At 35.3% G+C, this 22,864-nt stretch overlaps 3 protein-coding genes across 3 annotated transcripts in view; 2 read left to right on the top strand and 1 right to left on the bottom strand.

Moving 5' to 3' along the window:
- Nucleotides 1-7,758: 7,758 nt before the first annotated feature.
- On the top strand, nt 7,759-9,427 carry Teh3 (tipE homolog 3 phospholipid transfer protein). Its single transcript, XM_073077461.1, has one exon. The coding sequence runs from the start codon at nt 8,123-8,125 to the stop codon at nt 9,425-9,427; it is 1,305 nt and encodes a 434-aa protein (XP_072933562.1). The 5' UTR covers nt 7,759-8,122.
- Nucleotides 9,428-10,186: 759 nt separating this feature from the next.
- On the top strand, nt 10,187-15,708 carry Teh2 (tipE homolog 2 phospholipid transfer protein). The gene is made up of 2 exons (XM_073077462.1): nt 10,187-10,953; nt 12,278-15,708. Exons 1-2 carry the CDS (start codon nt 10,187-10,189, stop codon nt 12,327-12,329), a joined length of 819 nt encoding a protein of 272 aa, XP_072933563.1. The 3' UTR covers nt 12,330-15,708.
- A 1,382-nt stretch (nt 15,709-17,090) lies between these two features.
- Gas8 (Growth arrest specific protein 8) overlaps nt 17,091-22,864 on the bottom strand; it is a 41,808-nt gene continuing 36,034 nt past the window's right edge. Inside the window, exon 8 of the mRNA XM_073077460.1 lies at nt 17,091-17,281. The gene's annotated coding sequence lies outside the window, so the exon portion shown is untranslated. The remainder of the gene's footprint in view (nt 17,282-22,864) is intronic.

Below are 22,864 nucleotides of genomic sequence, written 5' to 3'. Positions count from 1 at the left end.
GTGCAACTCATCCTGAAACGAAATCGAAAACAAAATTTTTTTTTTTTGGGAGTGAAGACTCAGAGAAGAAGTCGTCCACTCATCACTGTTCCACTGCAGGGCACGGATCTCCTCTCAAAATGAAAAGGATTAGGCCATAGTCCACCGCGTTGGCCAAGTGCGTATTGGTAGACTTCACACACCTCCGAGAATATTTTTTTTTAAGATCACTCAGATATGCAGGTTTCCTCACAATTTTCTTTCACCGTAAAAGCAATTGATACTTATTTTTTTAATATGCACATAACTTTGAAAAATCAGAGGTGCCTGGGATTTTACCCTCGAACCCCTCGATTGAGATGTCCAGATTCAACCACTGGGCTATGGCTAGAAAAAGAAATGCAAATAAATAAGACGAGAAAAAGAGTATCAAACAGATGGAGAGATTGGAAAGGTAGAACTATTCGAGGTTTGAGTTTAGAACCCAATTTCTGCAGGAGTATGTAGCACTGCTGCGTTCTGGTTTGAAGGTACCAAAGTAAACAATTAAAATAATTATGAGGCATTCCAAATTATTTTTCGTAAAACGCACTTAAAGTATGTAGTGCATGGGCTAGTTGCAGCATTTCAGCCCTGAGTTCCGATTTGAAGGGTGTAATGAAGTAACATTTCATGCGTTCCAGCTTAGTCCGCAGTAGTAGCATCTGTAACGGACCTCAGGTAGGACTTCAATTTTTTATATGATAGTTTACTAGAACAATTGATTAGTTGCCATCAAATGACCTGCAATTGATTCGGGGAGTCCGAGGTTCGAAACCCAGGATCAATCCCTAATGTTTCAGAACTTACGCAAGTATGTTAAAAATTAAGATCTATTAGAAATTAATTCACACTTTCTATAATGGTAAAGGAATATATGTAAAAAAACCTACACGTCAAGAGATGGCGCCACGAGTATTCTGAATCACGCTATCGAAGTTTTCTAAACATCCTGCATATATACAAGTTCCGAACTGAGCCTGTTGGAGCACGGCCGCTCCCCGGGCATGATCACCTAGCCCGGCGGAAGATCTCCCTTTGCCAAACACGCATATTTTTTTTAAAATATATCAAGTCTACCAATTAGAAAATAGTATTTTGGTTCATGTAGTAGACTATTGTCCAAATCCCTCTCACTTTTAGAGGTCAGCCTAGCCCAGCAGTGGGACGATAGCGATTCTACAGGGAAGCGGAGCCTACTTTAGATAGTTGAGCTGATAATACTAAAATTTCCAACCCAGAAGGCCAGTAACTTAAGTATGATTTTAATAATAAGGTTACTCTTGCAGTTTATCCTCAAGCATCATAGAAGCTAATCCACCTAATAAGGGACAATCTTCTCAGGACAAATTCCTTCATCAACGTCAATTGTATAGAGTCCACCTACTCCAATATAGATTGACCTTATTATTCCAAGGTTCGTTATACTGGTTCAAAGGGAATAATTCTGGTTACCTTACCTTCGATTAAAACTGGTATTATCAGTCCTTTGAGCTAAATGCTCAAGTACGGATGATAAGTATTTACTACCTGTTTCTGGTCTCTCGTAGAAATCATCGTAGATGCTATAGTTGGGGAGCCCAAGAGGGGATTTTGGAAGTGTCTCGAGCGCGTCAGACTACTCGTAAGATATGGGAGATACCTTACACCCTGTAGAGTATCCTACTTTCTATGTCAGGGAGTTTGCAGAATCAAAAAAATCGATCACAGGACATGCTCGAGCGTGGTAAATTTTATTTTTAATATAAAAGAAATAATGCTAGAAAACGGGAAACATAAACTGCCAATTACCTTACGTCGAAGTAGTGAAGTCATTTTGAAAAAAAAAACATCCTGTATTATTATGTTATCTGATAGTTCACTTATTAGCATGAATCCCTGGGAAGTCATGATGCATCACAAACTAAAGGAAAAGGCTCATTTTTAGGAAAATACATTATTCTTCATACATTCTCATACATTTTTTTTTCAAATCGTCAGCCGCTGAATCGAAAAATATCATAAAACCTTTTCTTCATTCTAATGTCTAATCTACACAATCGTACACGAGTAGGTGAGCAGGTGGACTGCATGATCGTTTCAATTTTTACGATATCGTCATCATCATCATCATCATCAACCCATTATTGTTCCAGTAATGGGCACAGACCTCTTCTCAGAATGAGAAGGATCTCTGCATCTATACACTATGTACTCGTACTTTAGGGCACATATATAATTAGCTGAATTAATCGTTCAGACGTATACTTGTTCAAAAATGTTTGAACGGCAAAGGTATTATTATAAAGATAACTTTTTTTTAACAATATATGATGCAGACGAGCATGCAGTCCACCTTATGGTAAGTGGCTACTGCCCCCGAATAAGATTAGACTTATCTGAGGTCGACCACAAATGCGTCACTACCCCTGAGGACTAAGCTGGACCACCTTGGAAAAGTATGTCTCCTTTACTGAGCATCTTGCTCCCTTGCTGGCTTGCCCTTCAAACCAGAGCACAGCAGCGCTTAATACTGCTGTCATTAGGCAGAAATAGTTGTAATAGTGGTGGTGACGGAGTCGAATAAAGAGTTCTACCACCTTAAAAACTCCGTCACCAATTTATTTCGTTTATTATTCGTTGTCTATTACCTAAAGATACTACGTATATATAAATAATTATAGTATGTGATAAAGTAAGTAAGTAGGTACTTTTTTTATCGAGACACATAATATTTTGAGCAGGATGCAGTTGTTACGTAGTTGAATTCGAAATTGGTAATTACATAACTCCTATATTGTGTTCAATTAGTCTGTAAGTTTGAATGTATCATTTTTGTAGATTTACATAAGAAAAATAACTAAGTAATTTTATATACGGCTTTATTATATTTAATATATTTTTGCTTCAACTATATTTATGTCCCGCTGTTGAACATATTCCTGAACAGTAAAGGAATTCCCTTTCGCGTGGGAATATGCCCACGATGTAATCTCTTATTTGTAGAAGATAAAAAACATAAACAAGTCATTATTATGTGTTCAAAAACTTGGAATTCGACTGCGCAAGTATGCGGAATTGCGCGTTTTTATGTATTTTGAAATTTGGATTTACCCAGTTTCCTCGTGCTAAAAAGGCGAATCTAGTTTTATCCGTTAAAATCAAACCGCTTAAATAGTAAAACGCGCTAAAATTTACATACAAATACATACACACGCTTGAAAAACATTCGAGCAATAAAACGGTTCGTTTGTTGTTTATTTATGCACGCTTTTTATAAAAATGCAGTAGCATATAGAAAATCTGATGGTAAGTTTTCCGGGTGATGTAAGATTATCCGTTCATTTCAGTAACATAAAATAAAATTGTGGTAAGGGACTCCTATATCGTCAGAGGTAACAATGCATCTGTAGCTAACCTCAAGTAGGACTGAAATCTTACTTGATTTTGATCCGTGGGCGTCAGTGGACCAGCATATGGACTACATCCTACAAAATAAATAATAATGTAGTCCTAGATATATTGTTTACAGGTACTTTATTCTTTAGAAAACTAAATCAGATCGCCTCCCGTACAACTTACCTTACTACGCTTAAAATCAGAACACAGCAGCTCTTAATACTGCTGTCATAAGCCAGAATGAGTGTGTCAGTGTGTCAATGTAACCTTTGATAAAATGAAGTTATATTTATTCATATTAATTAAAAATATGCGTTTAAAGATCGAGGTATCAGATAATTTAAATGTTTATGTATATGCACTCGTATTTACAAAAATAGATCCATCGAGATCACTTTCAGAAACAGGATTTATAAAATGTTAAATCAACTTGCGTTATTGTTACAAGGACGAATTAACTATAAAATAATACTGGTATTTTAAAACTGTTTAATGTTTATTAACTGCTTCTTGTGTTCTTGTAATAAAAAAAATATATTTGTAAATAAAAAGATGAAAATAAATGTTAAGTTTTAAAATTAGAATTTATAAAATAGAATAATTTTAAATAATAAATATTAAAAGAAGATATTTTTAAGAATATAAAAAATATACTTGAAAAGATAAAGACATTTATTATTTTTTAAATGAATTCAGTTTCCATCATTTAAAAATAACCAAAACCTGAGCTATCTCATGCCAACTTGAACCTCAAAAGAGAACACAAAGGTCGATGAAAACGTTGCAAATGGCGGTAAATACTGGGACGTGCTTTTACCTGCGGTTCTACTCGCATGCTATATTTAAATCCCCACTTTTATTACTACAGAATCCACAGACCCACAGACAGAACCCACAGAATAGGCAGGTTGAAGTGGCAATAGATGGGCTATTTTAGAAGGATCTGCAATCGTTTAGGATAAAAAGTACTGTAAGCGATGGGGTTGGACAATAACTCTAGAGAAAAAGTTTTCGAGTGAAAATTGCAAAAGAAAAAGGTTTAATAATAAACGCCAAAATAAAATAAACCCTAGAAATGTAAGTAGAAATACATTTTTGGCAAAATATTTTCTTTCTTGTAAATATAATTTTTAACCTCGTTAAAGCGACCTTAAATTCATCCTTATCCTTACTTCCTTACTAATGTTATAAATCCGAAAGTAACTCTGTCTGTCTGTCTGTCTGGTTGTCTCTTCTTCACGCATAAACCACTGAACCGATTGTAATGAAATTTTGTACAAAGATAGTCTAAAACCCGAGAAAGGACATAGGATAGCTTTTATCCCGGATCTCCCACGGGAACTAGGGATGACGATTCCGATGACGTCGATCATCGATTAATCGGAGAATCGAGCTTTTGGATCAAAAAAATCTATTATTTTAATCGATATTAGTAAGGATTGAATCGTAAAGTATGCATTTGATTAAGTGATGATCTTTAGAAAAGTTGTTGTCCATGAGCCCACGAAGGTTCCAGAGTTGGTACGACCAATTTTCGCCAGATGGTGCCACAATCGTTCCAATGAAGGTACGAATTTTCAGTTTTATGTATGTTACTATGTCATATTACTTATTATTATTTTCTTTAAAACGCGGGCGAAGCCGCGGGAAAAAACTAGTTTCAAATATTTTCGATACACAACGAAACAAAACATGACAGAAACGACCATTTGGTCTACTACACTTTCTATAGTTACATCCCTTCAATTAGGATTCCCTGTATCGTAATGCCATGGACACACACAAAGACGAATACACAAACACACAGAGCCAGAACAGATATTTTAATTCCTCATTCAAATATGTCTGGCCGAGGATCGAACCCGCAAACCTTTACGCGCCAGACCGGTATGGTGACCGCTCCGCCACGCGGGTCGTCGAAAATTACAAAGGAGAAACAGTTCTACATGACAGACAGATCCTAATTTTTTATATATTTCGTAACGTTGGCAATGATGCCCGCATGCGTACAACCTCCCATCCACACGTAAATACAAGAAGGAGAATATTTTCAAAAGACACGTGTGGCAAGAAGGGAGATGTAAACAAACCTCCCTAAACAAGGAGAGACGATAAACATAACAAAGTGGAGTTAGAATTTAGAAATAAAATGCGCTTCGGATTAAATAATTGGTAAGCATTTTTTTATTAATTGTTTTTTTCACAATTTTTATCTTTAGAAATGTTTTGTTAAAATTTATACGTTATTAAAAATGTAAATGTCAATTTTAAATGTATTTAATTTTAGCATTAAAAGTTTTTATTCTCGTAATATTTTATTGAAAGTTAAAATACACTTTTTTCAAATTTTAAAAAGTTAATGCTATTTATAACATTATTCTAAAAATAAATTTATTGTAATTTCAAAGCTAACCTTTATTGTACAAGTGATATCTTTACTATATTTGGATAACACTATTGGTGCAATGCTGTAATGAGTTTAAGCATACAACTCTACGCAGAATTAAATGAGCTCTGTGTATTTTTTACTTATTTAATCTGCTGTAAACGAATATAGATAGCTCGATGCTGACTTAATGTATAGAATATTGCTAAGGGTTAAGGCCACTTTGGTTAAGTATTGTTATTGTGGTAATTTATATTAATGTTATTGTGGATTGGTTGTTAACTTAAAAAACTTTACGAATCCCTGAGAAGATTATGGAGAAATAGGTTGATTCTATAGTTTTCCTTCTTTGTGTTGTCTTTAATGTTAAGGGTTTTAATATTTATGAAATTGAAGTATCGTAAGAAGGGAATTCTGTGTGAAAGTGTGACTGTAGCTAGCGTCAAAGAAAAATCACTTTCTGTCAGTACTACCTGCGATTGGTGTCAGGTATGTTTATACTTTTGAATAATATGTTGATGTAAATGACCGTGGATGTTATAAAGGCACAATTATGAGATTGGAGTAACGAATGAGCTAGCGGTTCACGTAATAGTAAGTCGCCTAATCACCTCATAGTCGTCGCCCGTGAACATCTGTGACCATTGTGATCAAATCATCATAGCCGATCACATGAATTATCAGTACTGAAGACTAAGGTTCTTTCCTCATTTTGTAAGTGACCCGGCATCAACACACTTCTCCCGAATTCTGAACTATATGAAGCTAGAATGAGTGTAGTGGTGGTACCTCCCCGTTTAGCCATACCGGCTCTACCTTCCATATTTAACCGATTCTATGGTGAGACGTGCGTAGTACGGATATGTTACACATGACATCACCGTCATAATATTATGTATCACACACATGTGGCATATGCATACTGTGGATATGATGGATAAAATAAAGTTGTTTTCTCAAAAACATGAGTGAATAAAATTATGGATCCGAGTGAATTTTGAAGTCTAGGAAAATAATAAGCATATAAATTAGTCAATCCCACTTTAATACTACAACATAATTAAAGTCTACAATATGCAACAATTATCTTTCGATCTTACACAGATATTCTTAGATTATTTTTGTGGCGAGTGCTACATGGGTATAACAGTCATGTGGAAGTACATATAAAACAATAAGTTTAAGTAGAAAAGTTTAACAAGAAATTAAATTAAAATATTTTTTTGTTTTCTCATACTGAAAAAAGACATGATACGCATAAGAGATAAAATTGAGTTCACTCTGAAAAAATATGTAATAAAAATGTGAAATCAACTTTATCCCACCTGACCAATAAACCGGTATTCTCATAATCCCAACCACCCCAGTCGCACCCAGCCCTTATGCAGTAGAGCAACTTCACACTGGTACGCAACACCGCAATGCGCAACCGCGCCAACTTCACTCCGTACCAAGCAAAACACTGCTGAAACGAGAAACCAAAAACCTTAAACGTAAATCATAAAAGTGTTTTCATTGTGAACCAGAAATAGGAAAGAAAAAGGAAAGGAAAAGGAATTTAAAACGAGGAAAAGAAAATTGCGTAAGTAGTTTTATTCTGTGAACATTAGCAACATTAATCTTGTTTTGATGACCTCATATGTAACGAAAGTGATTTCTTTCCTTCTAGAAGTTATTAATAGACTTACTGAATGTTCTTAAAAGATACACGACTTAATATTCTTAAACGAAATTCTTTATATTTCCATGTTTTTAAAAATAAAGCGTAATCGATTAAAACATTTAAAAGACACGAAATAAATTTTGATTGTGTTTGTCGAAAGAAAAATAAAGGCAATAAGAAAATTGTAGTCAGATCAAATTTGGTAATATTAGGTATTAATAAACATTTTTTTATTCTATATAATTAATTCATGTGTCTGTTATTTATTTCCTTTACAACTATAAGGAATTACACAATAACTGTTCTTATTTACTTTACTGTAATTACTAAAACCTTAAGTGTCCCCCGAAACTAATTTTGTAAAGTACTTTCCACTGTACATTTATATAATAAACAATGTCATACTACTTAAGTCCAATTAAATTTTAATCAGCCAAAGCGATACAAATTTGCATAGATAATAAACACGAATGCTCATAATGGATCAAATCCATACCATATGCTATAAATATAAAATTGTCTATGTCATCGCTTTCACTCGGACGTTGACATCAATTAAAAAAATAGCACACTTAGGGTTGCCTGCACTGCGCTCAATCGATCGTGGCACCGCGCACGCGCCCTCACCCCGCCATACCTCAGTGGGCCACCAGCGCGGGTAGAAGCCACACTACGTCATGCCTAAGCCGACGCCTGTCGAGGACCTGATAATCCCACCACAGGACCAAAAAATATGTGGGACTATATGTGTGTGTCAAATGACAGCAGTGCTCAGTTCGGTCGCCATCGTCTACCTCACGGTAGCCATTTACATGCCTTACACTCGCGCAATCGCCTCAGGGATCGACCCAACCCCCATTATGTGTACAACAACAAGGGCCGTGAATAAAGAGAACTGTGACTGGGGATCCTGCGGCGAGTGGTGTTTGAGCAAGACCTCCGGTGCCTGCATTCAGATCTACGTCAACGTTAGGAAGAACGGATCGTCCTTGCTTCTGTCAGAATGTGGGAGCGCCGCCAACAAGACTTGTTACGGCATCGATCAAGAAAACGCTAAGAAGTACCACTGCATCCGAGATGAGTGCAGGAACTTAACCGGCACGTTCAATTGCACAGAAGGGAAATGTATCAATATAACAGACGCCTTCGAATGTGCTTTCAGAGATACAGATCCACCATTAAAGTGTTCAGGTAGAAGAGGGAAAATAACATGTATAGACGTTCACGGACTATTTTCTTGTAATAGAGGTACTTGTAGAAAAATAAGAACCCCGTATAACTGTGATCGGCGGTGTGTTGATATTCCTACTCGTAATAAGAACGTCATTGTGTTGAGTGGGGACAGAGTGTTCTTAGCTCGGTGTTCGAAGTTAGCTCAAGAGGACGGTGGTGACGTTGTTTGGACTGACTCTGGGGAAGAAGTGCTTATGTTATCTTGTCACGCTGTACATAACGGTACATCGGGAGTTGTCGCGGTCGATTGTATTAACGCTGCTCTGTTACCTCGCACTGAAATCGCTGACCTAACAAATTTCACATACCTTCAGTATTTATATACCTCTAGAGCTTCACGTAATCGATTGATCGCGCCATCTGAAGTAGAATTAACATTAGCAAATGACAGCCGTTTAATGATCAATTTGGAAGGTTGTGTCAATACTCTCGCAGATGAGTGCAAGGAGTTTCTTAAAGATTACGGTCGTGATGGCACAGATCATAACGCTAAAGCGAGGTTCCCTTGCTTCTACATGGAGAACAGCCCTGACACAGTTGTAGCAAGGTTCGATTTGGATGCTACATACCGTCAGTTTTTGGTGGCGCTAGTGATTCCAACAGTTCTTGTTGTAGTATCTTGCATAACACTTATGTGTTGTCAAAAGACTATTGAAGTTGGTGATGATGCGAAGATGAGGTTTAAGGGCTGCGGTGCTGGTCAGGCTGAGCTGCAACGGCATCCGAACGATCCTGTTTCTCCCCTCTGAGACCAGTCACGTGAGATATTTTGTTTTAAGCGTAATGTACTTAATTTTCTACTTGTCTAGACAAAAGAACGTTTTTATGATTTTTAAATTCGTCATATTCATTTACCTTGTTATTGAATCATCTCATAATAGAATAAGTGAGCTTTTCCGTCAATTGCGGAATATTACGCAATGCCGTTTTATACCGTCGACTCTTTATTTAAGCAAGAATGAAAGTCTAATGTTAGACCTTGACATGGTTGTCGTGACTGTAGTGTGTTTCAGCGACGTGAATATTTGATTTCAGCGGCACGAAAACGAATGTAGTCATGATGTTCTGAAAGCCGTAAATACACGTTATTGTTAACTTTATTAATTTATAGGCTACTTTTAGGAATCGATTTTTATCACTGGTCGTTAGGTTGTATTGATTTACTTATACCTGTATATAACAATTATATAACTCTACCACCTTTTTAATATCACAATATATTAAATAAGTAGTTAAATTAAACCCTTTTTGCTCTTTTTTACTTTTCCTAAATTGCGTTAACCTTATTGGCCTTGGATTCGAAAATAAAATAATCGTAAAGTAGAAATAAATTAAACCCTTCCGGGTACTTATGATACGCGGTTTTAATTTTTTATTGTCAATATTTTAAATAACATATTTTCTTTTCAAATTTCAGGCGTTCCCCTCCTCTGCGAGGGTCCGGCTAGCTCGCTAAGAGACGACTAATTGGTAATTGCTTCTGATGCTTTTTGCATAAAGCTCCCTTAATGTCGACTATGAGCAGATCTCGTACGAGCCTCTCACCAGCAGCATCCGAGAGGTCCACACTACCAATGGGCGCATCTGCGGAACCTGGAAGCCCAGAATTTAAACCTCTAGAGCCGACAAGGGAGGAGCTGTTGAATCAATTTTACGAACGATTCAAGTTCTACACATCGCTCTGCCTTGGCACGTCTGCTATTCTCGCCGTCTTCGCTTTCCTCTTCCTCATCCCGTTCGTGGTGGAACCAGCGATACAGACAATCTTGGCGGAATTCGTACCTGTAGCGGGGATATGCTCTGTGTCGGAACACGTTCACGCTGAAACATTGACGAATTGTACTTGGGCTTCATGTCGAGAGGGTTGCACGACAGCGCACACAAAATGCCACAAAATCAGAGTCAATTTAGCCAGAAGACCGTTCGTCGAAAATGCACCAGTGCCCACCGAATGGGACGAAACTGATTTACGTTTCCTCATAAATCCCGAAGGTTGTGGATACCCTCCAAGAGTAAATTGCTCTGTATTCGCCAATGACTACGCCGGACCAAAAGCACCTAAGACCTTCCCATGCTACTACAGTACGACACGACCAGACCTTGTTGTGGCGAGGTACTCATGGGACTCAACAATCCGGGGTCTGATCTTGGCGCTGGTGCTGCCGACCACAGTATTCGTCTTCAGTTTAAGTGTGCTTGCCTATTGGCACTGCCGCTGTTGCGAGAGAGCCTGCAATAGGCGAGTGCACGCCGAATCGTACACAAGCAAGGAGGAGTAAGTATTTACTTAATCATCTTCTTTATCTTAGAGTGTTAGTGAATTATTTATTCATTCCGTTTTAGCAACCTAATTTTTTGAAACTTAACTTCTATCATATTTTAAAAAATTTCTACTATTATATTCATAGTTTCTATTATATTCATGGATAGTAAAAGTAGATGTAATATTTAGCTATATTTTGTTTTTAGTAACATTTGTGTTCTTATATACTGGACTTGCAGGGCTAGTAGCGATATCAAGTTTGGTGGTGGAACACTGTAGTACCTACTATAGTTGTATTGGAAGTAGACTTGAATGTCAAGTACGTTTTATGTGGTCATTTGCACAGTGCAGAGTGTACGAACTAACCTTAGCTATAACTGAAGATTTCTTAGATATTGATCCCTTTTCTTCACATTGAAAGCTACGAAAACGTTATAACCAGCATAGTAACGTTACCCTGATGATTATTTTTTTATTTCGTGTGGCAACTTATCTTTTGTTTTTTGTCCTGAGAGGGCGGTGCAAAGTAGTTTTATAAAATATTTGTAGCAGTCTATTCAAGGCAATAAAGCATTAAGGATTTTCGGAAAACAACGCCTGATACTTCTATTAGTATACTCGAATATTAACCAAATATATTTTTAAGAAATTTGTCAATGCTGTGGACTTTTGTAATGTGAAAAAACGGGATCAATGTAGTATCTTAATCGACCACTGAGTTGCACTGGCATATTTAATAGTAATTCTATGCACAGTTTCCTAATAAAGACTGATATCTTAGTCTCTTATTTTAGAACTTTTTAATATTTCGTACTGTATATAGATAGGCACTTTACTACCGAAATGTTTTACTCTCATTTCATTTTCAGCTTTCACTATAGTAAGGTATTAATTAAAATAATAATATAAACATAGGCTTTGTTCTATTTCTGCAAAGAGAAAATTTTGCGCTTCTTAATTAATGCGTAGTTCATAAAATCGTCTCTATTATTAAGCTATTTAATATTCGAAAAACTAATATAAACTAAAATTTACTTAAGGGTTGCTTGCTTTATTTATATAAATTGTAAAAGTATTAATAATAATGTAAAAGTATATTTTAGCCAAACTCAATGAAACTGTGTTAGTAAAAATAAAATAGATTTTGTCAATCTTACTAATCCCGTAAATCGGATTTTTAAAACTTTTAAAATCAATAACCACAAATGGTTAACTGCCAGATGCTGCTAGATTATGGACAATTAAACGTATAGTAACGTTATTTCTAACGATAACGTTATTGCTTTTTTCATTATTTCAAACGTTATAATGATAACGTTATTTTTCCCAATTACAGCAGCAAACTCCTCTGCGAGTTGGACGATGACCCGAGCGATGACGTATTCTGACGCCGAGCGTCCACAGCCCGCCGACGCGCGTCCCCTCGCACCGAAGGATACACGCAACTCTGAACCGAAATCCCTATCACTGCTGTTTAAGCGGTGATAACACTAACGCTAACAAGAACTGTAAAGTGATTGCAATGATGTGACTGAACAATCGCTGTACAGAGTTTGTTCTGCATGCTTGCGCTAAGTATCGAACGCTTCATATAAATCAAAGTTTATACATCGTTTAAATCATAAGTGAAATGAGTGAGGCCGAACTAAGTGATTGGTAAGGTTAAGTTGGAACAAACGAGCATGTAGGATCTCTGTGATTTAAACTATTTATAAATAAGTACAATATTGAATAAAAAGACATTTTAATAGATAATCAGAATAAAAATCTAATTGATATTCAAATTACGAGGGATGAGTGTAGTGGGTTGTTATAAACTTCAACGGATGACGTGCATAGCTTTGCGAAACAAAATCAAAATTGATTCAAATTACTACGTCTCTTAAGCGAATGTGGGGCTAGGCCGGATATTTTTAAGATTTTATTTTAAAATGTTAATTACGGAATGCGTGTAATTTTTTGTTTTTAGTCGTAAGTTATAGATAGGTAAAGATTTGAAGATAATAATTGTACAATTAATTGAGCTGTCTGTACATAGAAGATATTTTTGAAAAAGATCGGAATAGGTTATTTAACTGTGAACGACACTCCTAAAACGAGGTAATGTAAATGCTAAGTGTTAAGACTACTTCAAAATAAGTACAAAGACATTTGTAGTAGATATACTTAAGCTCTTTTGAACCGATTTTGATGCAGTTTTTCAACGCTGACGATGTAATGGACAGATAGTATTTAAATAAGTATAATAGTTGTTCACGTTCAAGTTGTTTAGGTATAATGGCCGTTACTAAAAATCAATCTATCCAATGTTTTGCCTATCATACATTAACATCCGAAAATTACTTCATACTAGAAATTGACAAATTTAGGTCTTTAGTAGACAAAATTTTGGTAGATTGAATTTTACTAACGGGTGCTAATCAAATTAAATAAATAGACCAATTTTAATAAACTCATGCATATCTCAAATTTCAATTTCCCATACTACAATAATTTGCTACTATAGAAGCTTTGTAAGCTGTATTTTACTTCTCAAATACTCTCAAGACAAATCTATTATTCGATGTTATTATAGGAAATATTTGTAGTTTCAGATTCTTCTAGTATTGTATTTCGTCATATAGACTCTCATATCTGCTTTATGCGTTATTTTAATAAATTAGACTAGAATACTCCACTTCATTTTACTTATGAAGTGCTTTTAAATAAATGTCTCCAAGTTCTCTTGTCTTTTGTAACGTAACAGTCGTTACAGTTACAATATTGTTACAGTTTTCATATACAAGTGGCGCCATCTTTTATCATGAATTTTTGCCAAGTTTTGGATTTCATAAATTTTTATCAACAAATAGCTGATATCTAGGTTTTATTATCTAAGGACAGATTTTTATTGCAATGGCTCTTCCCTACTCATAATTATATTATGACGTATTCATAATATTAATCATTACCTATATTTACTTTTATATTGCACCGTTTTTGTGAACAATAATAGAAATAAGTGTTTATTGTTTAAGTCATACGTAACATGTATGGTTTATTGTAAAGAAAAAATGTTAATATCATTTCGACAATAAGACATTATTACTATAATGAAAACAATAGGATAATTCTGCACAAAAAGCCTAATACTCAAAACTAGATTTTTAGAATACATTTCATTTCTCCCTTTTCAAATAGATAAGTGCTACCTTTCAATCTAAAAATCGCTTGAAATAGGTGTGTGTATAAATAAAGCCTGTGAGTTAGCTAAGCATTCAGCATATTTATAAACGCACCTTTTCACTTAGAATTAATAATAAATGTTCTTATATCTTAAAACTTGCCTTCAAAGTAACAAATGTATTGGACAACGTCTGCCATAATTTTGTGATAATAAAGCTTATTGTATTTTACTGTTTACTATTAATAATTATATTAACGAATGAATGCTATTTTTTGTTACTAAAACTGTTAAAGTTGATAAATATAATTTAGTTATAACTACTGCTAGTGATATAACGAATATCGATTGAAATAATATAGTTTCATTAAAGCTACAAAACAAATTATTGAATACGGGTCCCTCTCCATGAATGAATGGGTTTAAATAGCAATGTAAGACTTCGCAGTTATTTTTACGGAGTCCCTCAAATTTCTTAACAATAACGAAACTAGAAACAGTTATTATTTTAAGCGGTGGAACACCAAATTCAGAACAGAAAAGCAATATTATATACGGTACTTGGATATGTGATTCAAAAAGAGATATAAGTTTATTATGGGTCAAGTCCTGGGCATAGCCCATTTATGTTACAATTTAACGTTAGTTACGTTTCCGATATATAGCAGCTATATTTATAATGGTTAAAAATATTCGTTATATCATTAAATATTAAAGCTTAAGACCAATGTTATTTGAATAGCTTGTAATTATTAGAAAATACTTACAGTTTTGTCACAGTCTAGGTAGTACTTTTAGGTAAGGGAAAAATCTTGATGGTTAGACTGCAGCGTCACCACTGCCTGTATCTACCTTATAATAGCAGTGTTCGCGCTACTGTGTTCTGGTTTAAAGGGCGTGGTACTTTTAAGGCATACTTTGGTCCTTGCGGCTACACATGGGGACTTTTTAAAGCAATTCAATAGCACGTTTTGTGAATGCGTTTGTATCGCTACTAACGCACGACCGTTTCGGGCGACGTCAGGTGGTGTGGAGGGACACGATAGCATCGCGATTGTTTTCCGATATTTTTGCGATTGAAATATTACATAATCGCTGTAAAAAGTCGCTGTGTATAATCTCGCTTAGGAGTAGCAAAGCATCTGTGTTACAGGTTCGCAGTAGCCACTGCATGCCCGTTTGCTACTCCTACTACAAAATAATATGGACAATAGATTTAATATTGTAATAAAATTATACTTATTAATATGTATTTATATAATCAAAATATATTTAATTTTCTTTTTTGCATGCTAATAAAAATAACACAGTTTGAGCTAGAAACACAAATATTAGATATTTCGAATATTAGTGCGATATATTCTAAAAAAAATAATTCGTTATCTTTCAATAAAATAATTTATGAAGCGGTATTGCCTAAAATTTTGTTTGTAAATATTTATTATAATGGAAATTATATCGTTATTATATTTTTATCAATCGCTGTGAATTTAATGTAATAATATGTTTTAAATTAGTTTAAATTATCGAATATGGAGAAATATTATTAAAAGCATTTTCGGCAATAACACAGCGTTATGGAAAATAAAGCTTTTATTTGTAAATCATGTTTTATTTAATAATAATAATAATATGATGAATAGGTGACTGAAACTAGTAATATGAATTAATAATGGTAACTACTAGTACTGATTTTGAATGAATTAAGGTGACAATGGAATTATAGGTTACAGAAGCCACTTTGGTTAGACTCCGCAGACACCACCGCGATATCTATTTCTATCCTATGATAGCAGGGTTAAGTGCTGCTGCGTTTTAGTTTGGAGGGTGCGGTATGGGAGAAATACTAAAACTTGGTGTTCCAACATATTCCTCAAGGCCAGTGACGATTGTAATCGATCTCAGTTGGGACTAATTATCAGCTGATGAGCAGCCGAGCATGCAGTCTACCTGATAATAAATGGCTACTGCCGCCCATGGTAATCAGAGCAGCCTAAGATTAGATTCCTACCTAAGGTCGTCTAAAGATGCGTTGTTGCCCCTGAGGCCTAACCTGGAATGCCTTGGATAAGTACGTATCACTTACCACACGTGTATATAGTGGACTGTATGCTCATTCGCTCCTGCTATACTATAAAAACAATCTGATGAGTGTCCAGGATTTGATGAGTTTTGACCAGGAATATCTGCTAGGTAAGCTTATATGCTTGTGGAGTTGTGCTTTAGTAGTCTAAATTCCGAGCTGGTGTGAAAACAATAGGATTTAGGAGGAGAGTATTTTAAAAGCGTAATTCTGGATCAAGCGTCATCAACTTTTCAGTTTATAGACATTTATTCTCAGAAAGACACAACTCACTTACATGAGAAAATAAGAAAAAACTTTAACTAAAATATATAACAACTGTTCGTTGCTAACTTGTACCCATGTAACGCATTTAGCAGTATTTTATAGAAGGCAGCCGTAAATAATAAAATAATTATTTTATCGGCAAGTTCATTGCAAAGGTACGTAGGACGTTAAAGCAAGTTTAGAGGTAAATTAAATTCAGCGCCATCTATGTGCACACCCTCTAACTAATTCAACGTAGCATAACGTAAGCTTTGTAGAGACGACGCTACTATTTTCGGTTTTAACAACATATTAACCAATGAACAAATCACATCAAAACCGAGCTGAAGTCTACCCCTACATCAGTTAAATGTCTTAAATATCTGATTGACTGCAAATCGAATCTAATTATTGCGTTTTCCACATTTGCATTTCTAAGCTCCACAATATAAAAAATATAAGAGTAGTCGTCGTTTAAATATTTTAAATTAATTCTTTTAAAAAATCTTATATATATTTTTCACAATAGTATACGAATCATTTCTACAGAAGCAGATTTTGTACTAAAGAATTCTAGGTCAAAAAATGAGTTCGAATGAAATTATTAATAATTTTACAATTCGCATTGACATAATATTAATCAATATTAGTACTAGCTAGGCATGTAGTGGTACTAACAAGGAAAAATAACAACTGCCGTATTTTTACATGGAGTGTAGGAAGGATCTCTTCCTAATGTAGTTTCCAATACGCGAGGCAATCCAACTTAGTTTTTTTTTATAATATAGGAGTAGCAGACCAGCATGCAGTCCACTTGATGGTAAGTGGGTACTCCCGCCCATGGACACGTGTAATCAACACCAGATAGGATTAGATATTCCTACTTGAGGTCGGCCTCAGATGCGCCGCTACCCTTGAGGACTAAGCTGGAACGCCTCGGAAAAGTCTGTCTCCCTTACCACACCCTTCAAAACACAGCAGCGCCTAACACTGCTGTTATGAGGCAGAAATAGGTGTGGCGGTGGTGCCGCCGGAGTCGAACTACAAAGGGTCCTATCATCTTCAAAAGTCCTCAGAGGTAGCGAGGTATCTGTGGCCGAACTAACACAGAACTTGGACCCTATTTAGGGTAGATTAGTACCGATAAGTGACAGATTTATCATCAGGTTGACTGCTCCATTACGTTAGTTTCATAAAAGGCTTCAATAGGCTCGTTGAGTATTTAATAAAAACTTTATTAACCCTAATCTCTTTGATTTCAAGATAAGTCATTGTTGAACGCCACTCTTTAAGAGCTATTGAGTTGAGCTGTCAAGAGGCGTCGGAGCTAACAAGCGATTGTGTTGAGCTAAGAGGCAAGATCGACTGTCCTCTTAAGTTTATAAAGATCTGATAAATATTGTAGTCTTGTTTATTTTGTAATAGTAGCAACCGAGCATGCATTCTACTTGATAAGTCGTAATTGTGACTGACTGACTGAGATTGTCAGTCAGTGATAGCCTAGTGGTTAGGAAACTCGGCCTCTTGATCGAGCACGCATCTCCGATTTTTCGAATTTATGTGCGTATTAGACATTAATTATCACTTACTGAAAACGGAGAAGGAAAACATCGTGAGGAAACCTGCATACCTGAGAGTAATTAAAAAAATCTTTTTTTTAATAATATAAGAGTAGCATTCAGTCCACCTGATGGTAAGTTGCTACTGCCGCCCATGAATATAGGATAGGATTAGATATGGCCACAAACGCGCCGCTACACGTAAGGATTAACCTGGAACGCCTCGGAAAAGTCTGTCTCCCTTATCATACCCTTCAAAACGGAACACAGCAGCGCCTAACACTGCTGTTATTAGGCAGAAATAGGTGTGGCGGTGGTGCTGCCGGAGTCGAACCACAAAGGGTTCTACCATCTTCAAATGTCTGTTATAACATTATTTTACAAGTACATCATTATATCAATAATATGCATCTATAATACATAGAATCAATAGCGTATACTTGTACAGTAATTACCTGTGCAATAAAATTATTGTGGGCTTTTTAGGTGTTTGATGGTCATAAGCGGAGCGTAATCTATATTTAATATGATATTAATTAATCATAACATCGCGAACAAAACCACCATGTACAGCCAGCTCCAAAAGTAGATGAATAGATTAAGGTTTCAAAAATACATTTTTGGAATTTCGATTTGCTTGTAGCGACTTCCCTCTACTCGTCTAGAGATGGCGCCGCTGAATAACGCTATCGAAATTTTCTAAACATCTTGTATCTGTACAAGCTCCGAACTGAGACTGTCGGAGCACGGCCGCTCCCCGGGCAGGATCACCTAGCCCGGCGGGAGATATCCCTTTGGCAAATGCTCATCTATTAATGAAGATACTAAATAATACATAATAAATACCTATCTAAAATAAAAATAAAAATAAATAGTTCATTAGTGCTTAAGATTATATAACCTTATATTATAACTTAAGTTTAATTTACATCTACAGGCATTCTGCGTGTCACACTGATAGATATAATTGTAAGCTCTATGTATTCCAGACATTACAAATGGCGGACGTGTCCCCTGTCAGATATCGAGTGACATTAACAAAATAATAAATACGTCTGAGGCCTCATATGTTAATTCACATTGGATGGAAGTATACATACATATTGTATATCGATCTACGGAGGTGCAACTAAAACGAAACTCATTCAGTTGGAACGTGCACAATGCGGGTTAATTAAAACTATGTATTTTAAAAGAAGAAGGTATTCTACAGAAAACCTCTACTCTATTAGCAATTCACTAACAGTTAGAAAGCCATATCTACTACAAATAGTACTAAAACAACATAAAACACTGTCATATGATCCTTCTAACTTGCAAAGAAGAAGAAAATATGTTATTGCCCCAGTCCCTCAAACGAACACTTTATTTGCTAGCATGCAATACAAAAAACGTGTAGCTCAATTATATAATAAAATTAATAAAACACACTCACACATACGCACACACACATACACACACACACACACACACACACACTCATACACTCACAATACTAGGGAAGAATACATACTTACGTTATTAATTACTGTAAAATTAGATAAATTAGCTTAAAATAATCTTTGTACTGTATTTCATAAGTTTATATTGTTCTCGGAAGAGCGGAGGCTCCTAATATAGGCACTGGAACAAAAGGAGGCTCTAGCCACTTACTAATGTAACACACCTTATGAAGTTAAATAAATAAATGTTTAAAAAAAAGTATTATCTATCTAACACTGCCCGAATCTGATATATAATTTTTCTGTAGAAAACAATGGGGCTTTACAACAGTAAACAACAAACAACCTTTGTTGTTTAACAAAATAGTACGTAGCGCTCCGCTACCCGCTCAGCCTATAACCATATCCCCAGCCAAATGCCTCAATGTTTAAAAGGGTTGAACGACCGGCCGCTACACGGAATATTGCGTTCTACTGCATTGCCGTATAAATTAGTAACAACGCCTTCTGTGTAATGGGTACTATCCCGCCCTCTTGGGACCTAAATTTACTTTTATGTCTTCTACTTTTTAAGGTACGACCCTTTATGGTTCGAATGCAAAGGCACTACGAACAATTTATAAGTCTTAAACAAGTTTATGTTTTCATTGTCCAGCGAGCAGGTTTTTTTAAATATAGGAGTAGCAGACGGGCACGCAGTCCACCTAATGGTAAGTGGCTAGTGCCGCTCATGGACATCCGGAATCAACCTGAGGTCAGTCATAGATGCGCCGCTACCCCCGAGAAGTAAGCTGGAACGCTTCGGACAAGTATGTCTCCATTATCACACCCTTCAAAACAGAACACAGCAACGCTTAACACTGCTATTATGAGGTAGAAATAGGCATGGCGGTGGTGCCGCCGGAGTCAAACAGAAAAGATTTCTACCACCTTCGAGGCCGAGCAACTTCGAGGTATATCAGAATTTTGCTTTTACTCTTGATTGTTCCATGATATGTAAGATCACCATTGAAATTAGACAGACTAGGTTTGGTAGAACGCTTTGTGGTTCGACATCATCGCCTATTTCTGCGGCATAACAGTAATGTTAAGTTTTGCTGTGTTTCGCTTTGAATCTTGTGATAAGGTAGTACTCGTAGTACGTAGTTATCGGAGGCTTTTCAACTTAATCATCAGAGGTAGCCACGCATCTGTAGCCATTCAGATAACAATATAAGTATATAATTTTGGAGTTGATTACAAATATCTCAACCACTAACTAATATCAGTTGGACTGCATGCAAACGAGCATTGAATAAATGACATTTACTACGCAAATATACGATTACTTTACATTAACTGTTGTAATAGATGTAAAGTGGCCTCATGGTCAGTGATATAAATAAACTTTACTACGCTACTTTATGTAAATTATACTTAAGTAAATAAATACTTCGAGTAAATTGAAGTCGAATTGATAGCAACTGGCGTAATTATAGGAAGTTTCTACCGACCTTCGACAAGGCTTTACGACTGGGGTATAATTTCAGTTACATTTAAGTAATTTTTTTATAGAATGTTCGTTTAGATTTTTTTTGATACACAAGTTTTTCTTGTCAAAAAGAATACGGGCCACCTTATGGTTAATGCTTCCTCCGTAGTCTCCAATGTCGTTCAACCCCTAAATTTTGTTTTTATTTGAGTACGGTCACTATCTACTGTTACAAAGAATTATTGTAACTGTATTATTTTTATTTATGATAGATAGTACAATTATGACTTTTTAGTTAATACAAATAATACTTGTAGTATTATAACAATTAAACAAAAAATACAATATGAACTGTATGAAGAATGAATAATATAAACACAAAATTTTGAAACAACATATACTCGTATAATACCAGTTTACTTCATTTAATACCAGTTTCAAAAGGTAATCAAAAACAATTTTGTAAAAATAGGTAAATAGGTCAGGCAATAATTGCCGTCTAAACACCGCCTGCGACAAGTAATTAGTGTATGCAGTTTTTACGTTCTAGCAGTCCGCCTAATGTTAAGTTTTTACTGTAAGTTTTCATTATAAGCTTTAAAAGATCCTAAAATATCACAAATGTGTTTGCAAACAAAATAAAATTAATGTTGCTATCCGTGAGGAGTAAAATTAAAAAAATAAAATTTGTTGCTATTTTTGACGACTCTTATCAAATCAATAAAAATTAGTTGTTATCCTTGACAATTGCAATCAAATCAATAAAATTAAGTTGCTATCCGTGACGATTCTTATCAAATCAATAAAAGTGACGATTCTAAACAAATCAATAAAAACGTGTTACTATCCTTAAAGATTTTAATCAAATTGACAAAAGTGTGTTGCTATTCTTGGGGAAGGAAATCAAATCAATTTATAGTTTTTAAATATTCTTCATATTTTGTATACGTCAAATCTTCACTATGAATTATATTTTTATGGAATATTTTTTACTATGAATATAAATACAGATGTTAGTATCTTAAGGACTAAAATCCTACCTTCTTAGACAATCTAAAAATACCATGACTATACGTGGTGGGAAAGCTTTGTGGTATATACTCAAACTGAAGTTTCATACTATACAGTGAGACACAATACATTAGGAATACATTAGAGCCATCACTAAAGTGTGTTTAGCTGAAAGCCAGTCGCTCTATGATACGATTACAGTACATTGACACCACTCTCGCGACATTCCCTTGGCTATAAACTCACGTTGAAATTATGTTAGATCAGGACATGATATATTTATCTGTATGTTTGTATAATAAGTGTAATGAAATGCTATGTTAAAAGTATGAGTTTTTTATACAATAAGTTTTTTTTAAATGAAGTCTTCTCCGTGTCTATTCTGTCTTTTCTATGTAAAAGCTTTTTGCTGTCCGAAAATCATTTTACACTTATATTATTAGATTAATGTCATTTTAATAATGATATTAAAGTTATCCAACGTCATGATAATGTAACGTAGTATTATTCAAATTGTAATTCAAAAATATTTTATTCAAACTAGATTCCTTGCATGCCTGTCTTGCCTGCTAATAGCAGTGATAGCCTAGTGGTTAAGAAACGCGGCCTCTCGATCGAGGGGTCCGAGGTTCAAATCCCAGGCACGCACCTCTGATTTTCAAAATTATGTGCGTATTAGAAATTAATTATCACTTGCTTAAACGGTGAAGGAAAACATCGTGAGGAAACCTGCATACCTGAGAGATTTATAAAAAATCTTAAAGGTATGTGAAGTCTACCAATACGCACTTGGCCAGCGCGATGGACTATGGCCTAATCCTTCTCATTCTGAGAGGAGACCCGTGCCCAGCAGTGGGACCGTAATGGGTTGATGATGATGATGATGAAGATTCCTTGCAGACCTTTTTGACCGTCAATTTAATGATATCTATCGCAAGATGTCCTTAT

The sequence above is a fragment of the Epargyreus clarus genome, unplaced genomic scaffold, assembly GCF_041222505.1.
Source record: "Epargyreus clarus isolate Ecla_fem2 unplaced genomic scaffold, WU_Ecla_fem_2.2 ptg000010l, whole genome shotgun sequence".
NCBI classification, from domain to species: Eukaryota; Metazoa; Arthropoda; class Insecta; order Lepidoptera; family Hesperiidae; genus Epargyreus; species Epargyreus clarus.
Note: the sequence above shows the minus strand (reverse complement) of the source record. Positions and strands in the feature narration are given on the sequence as shown.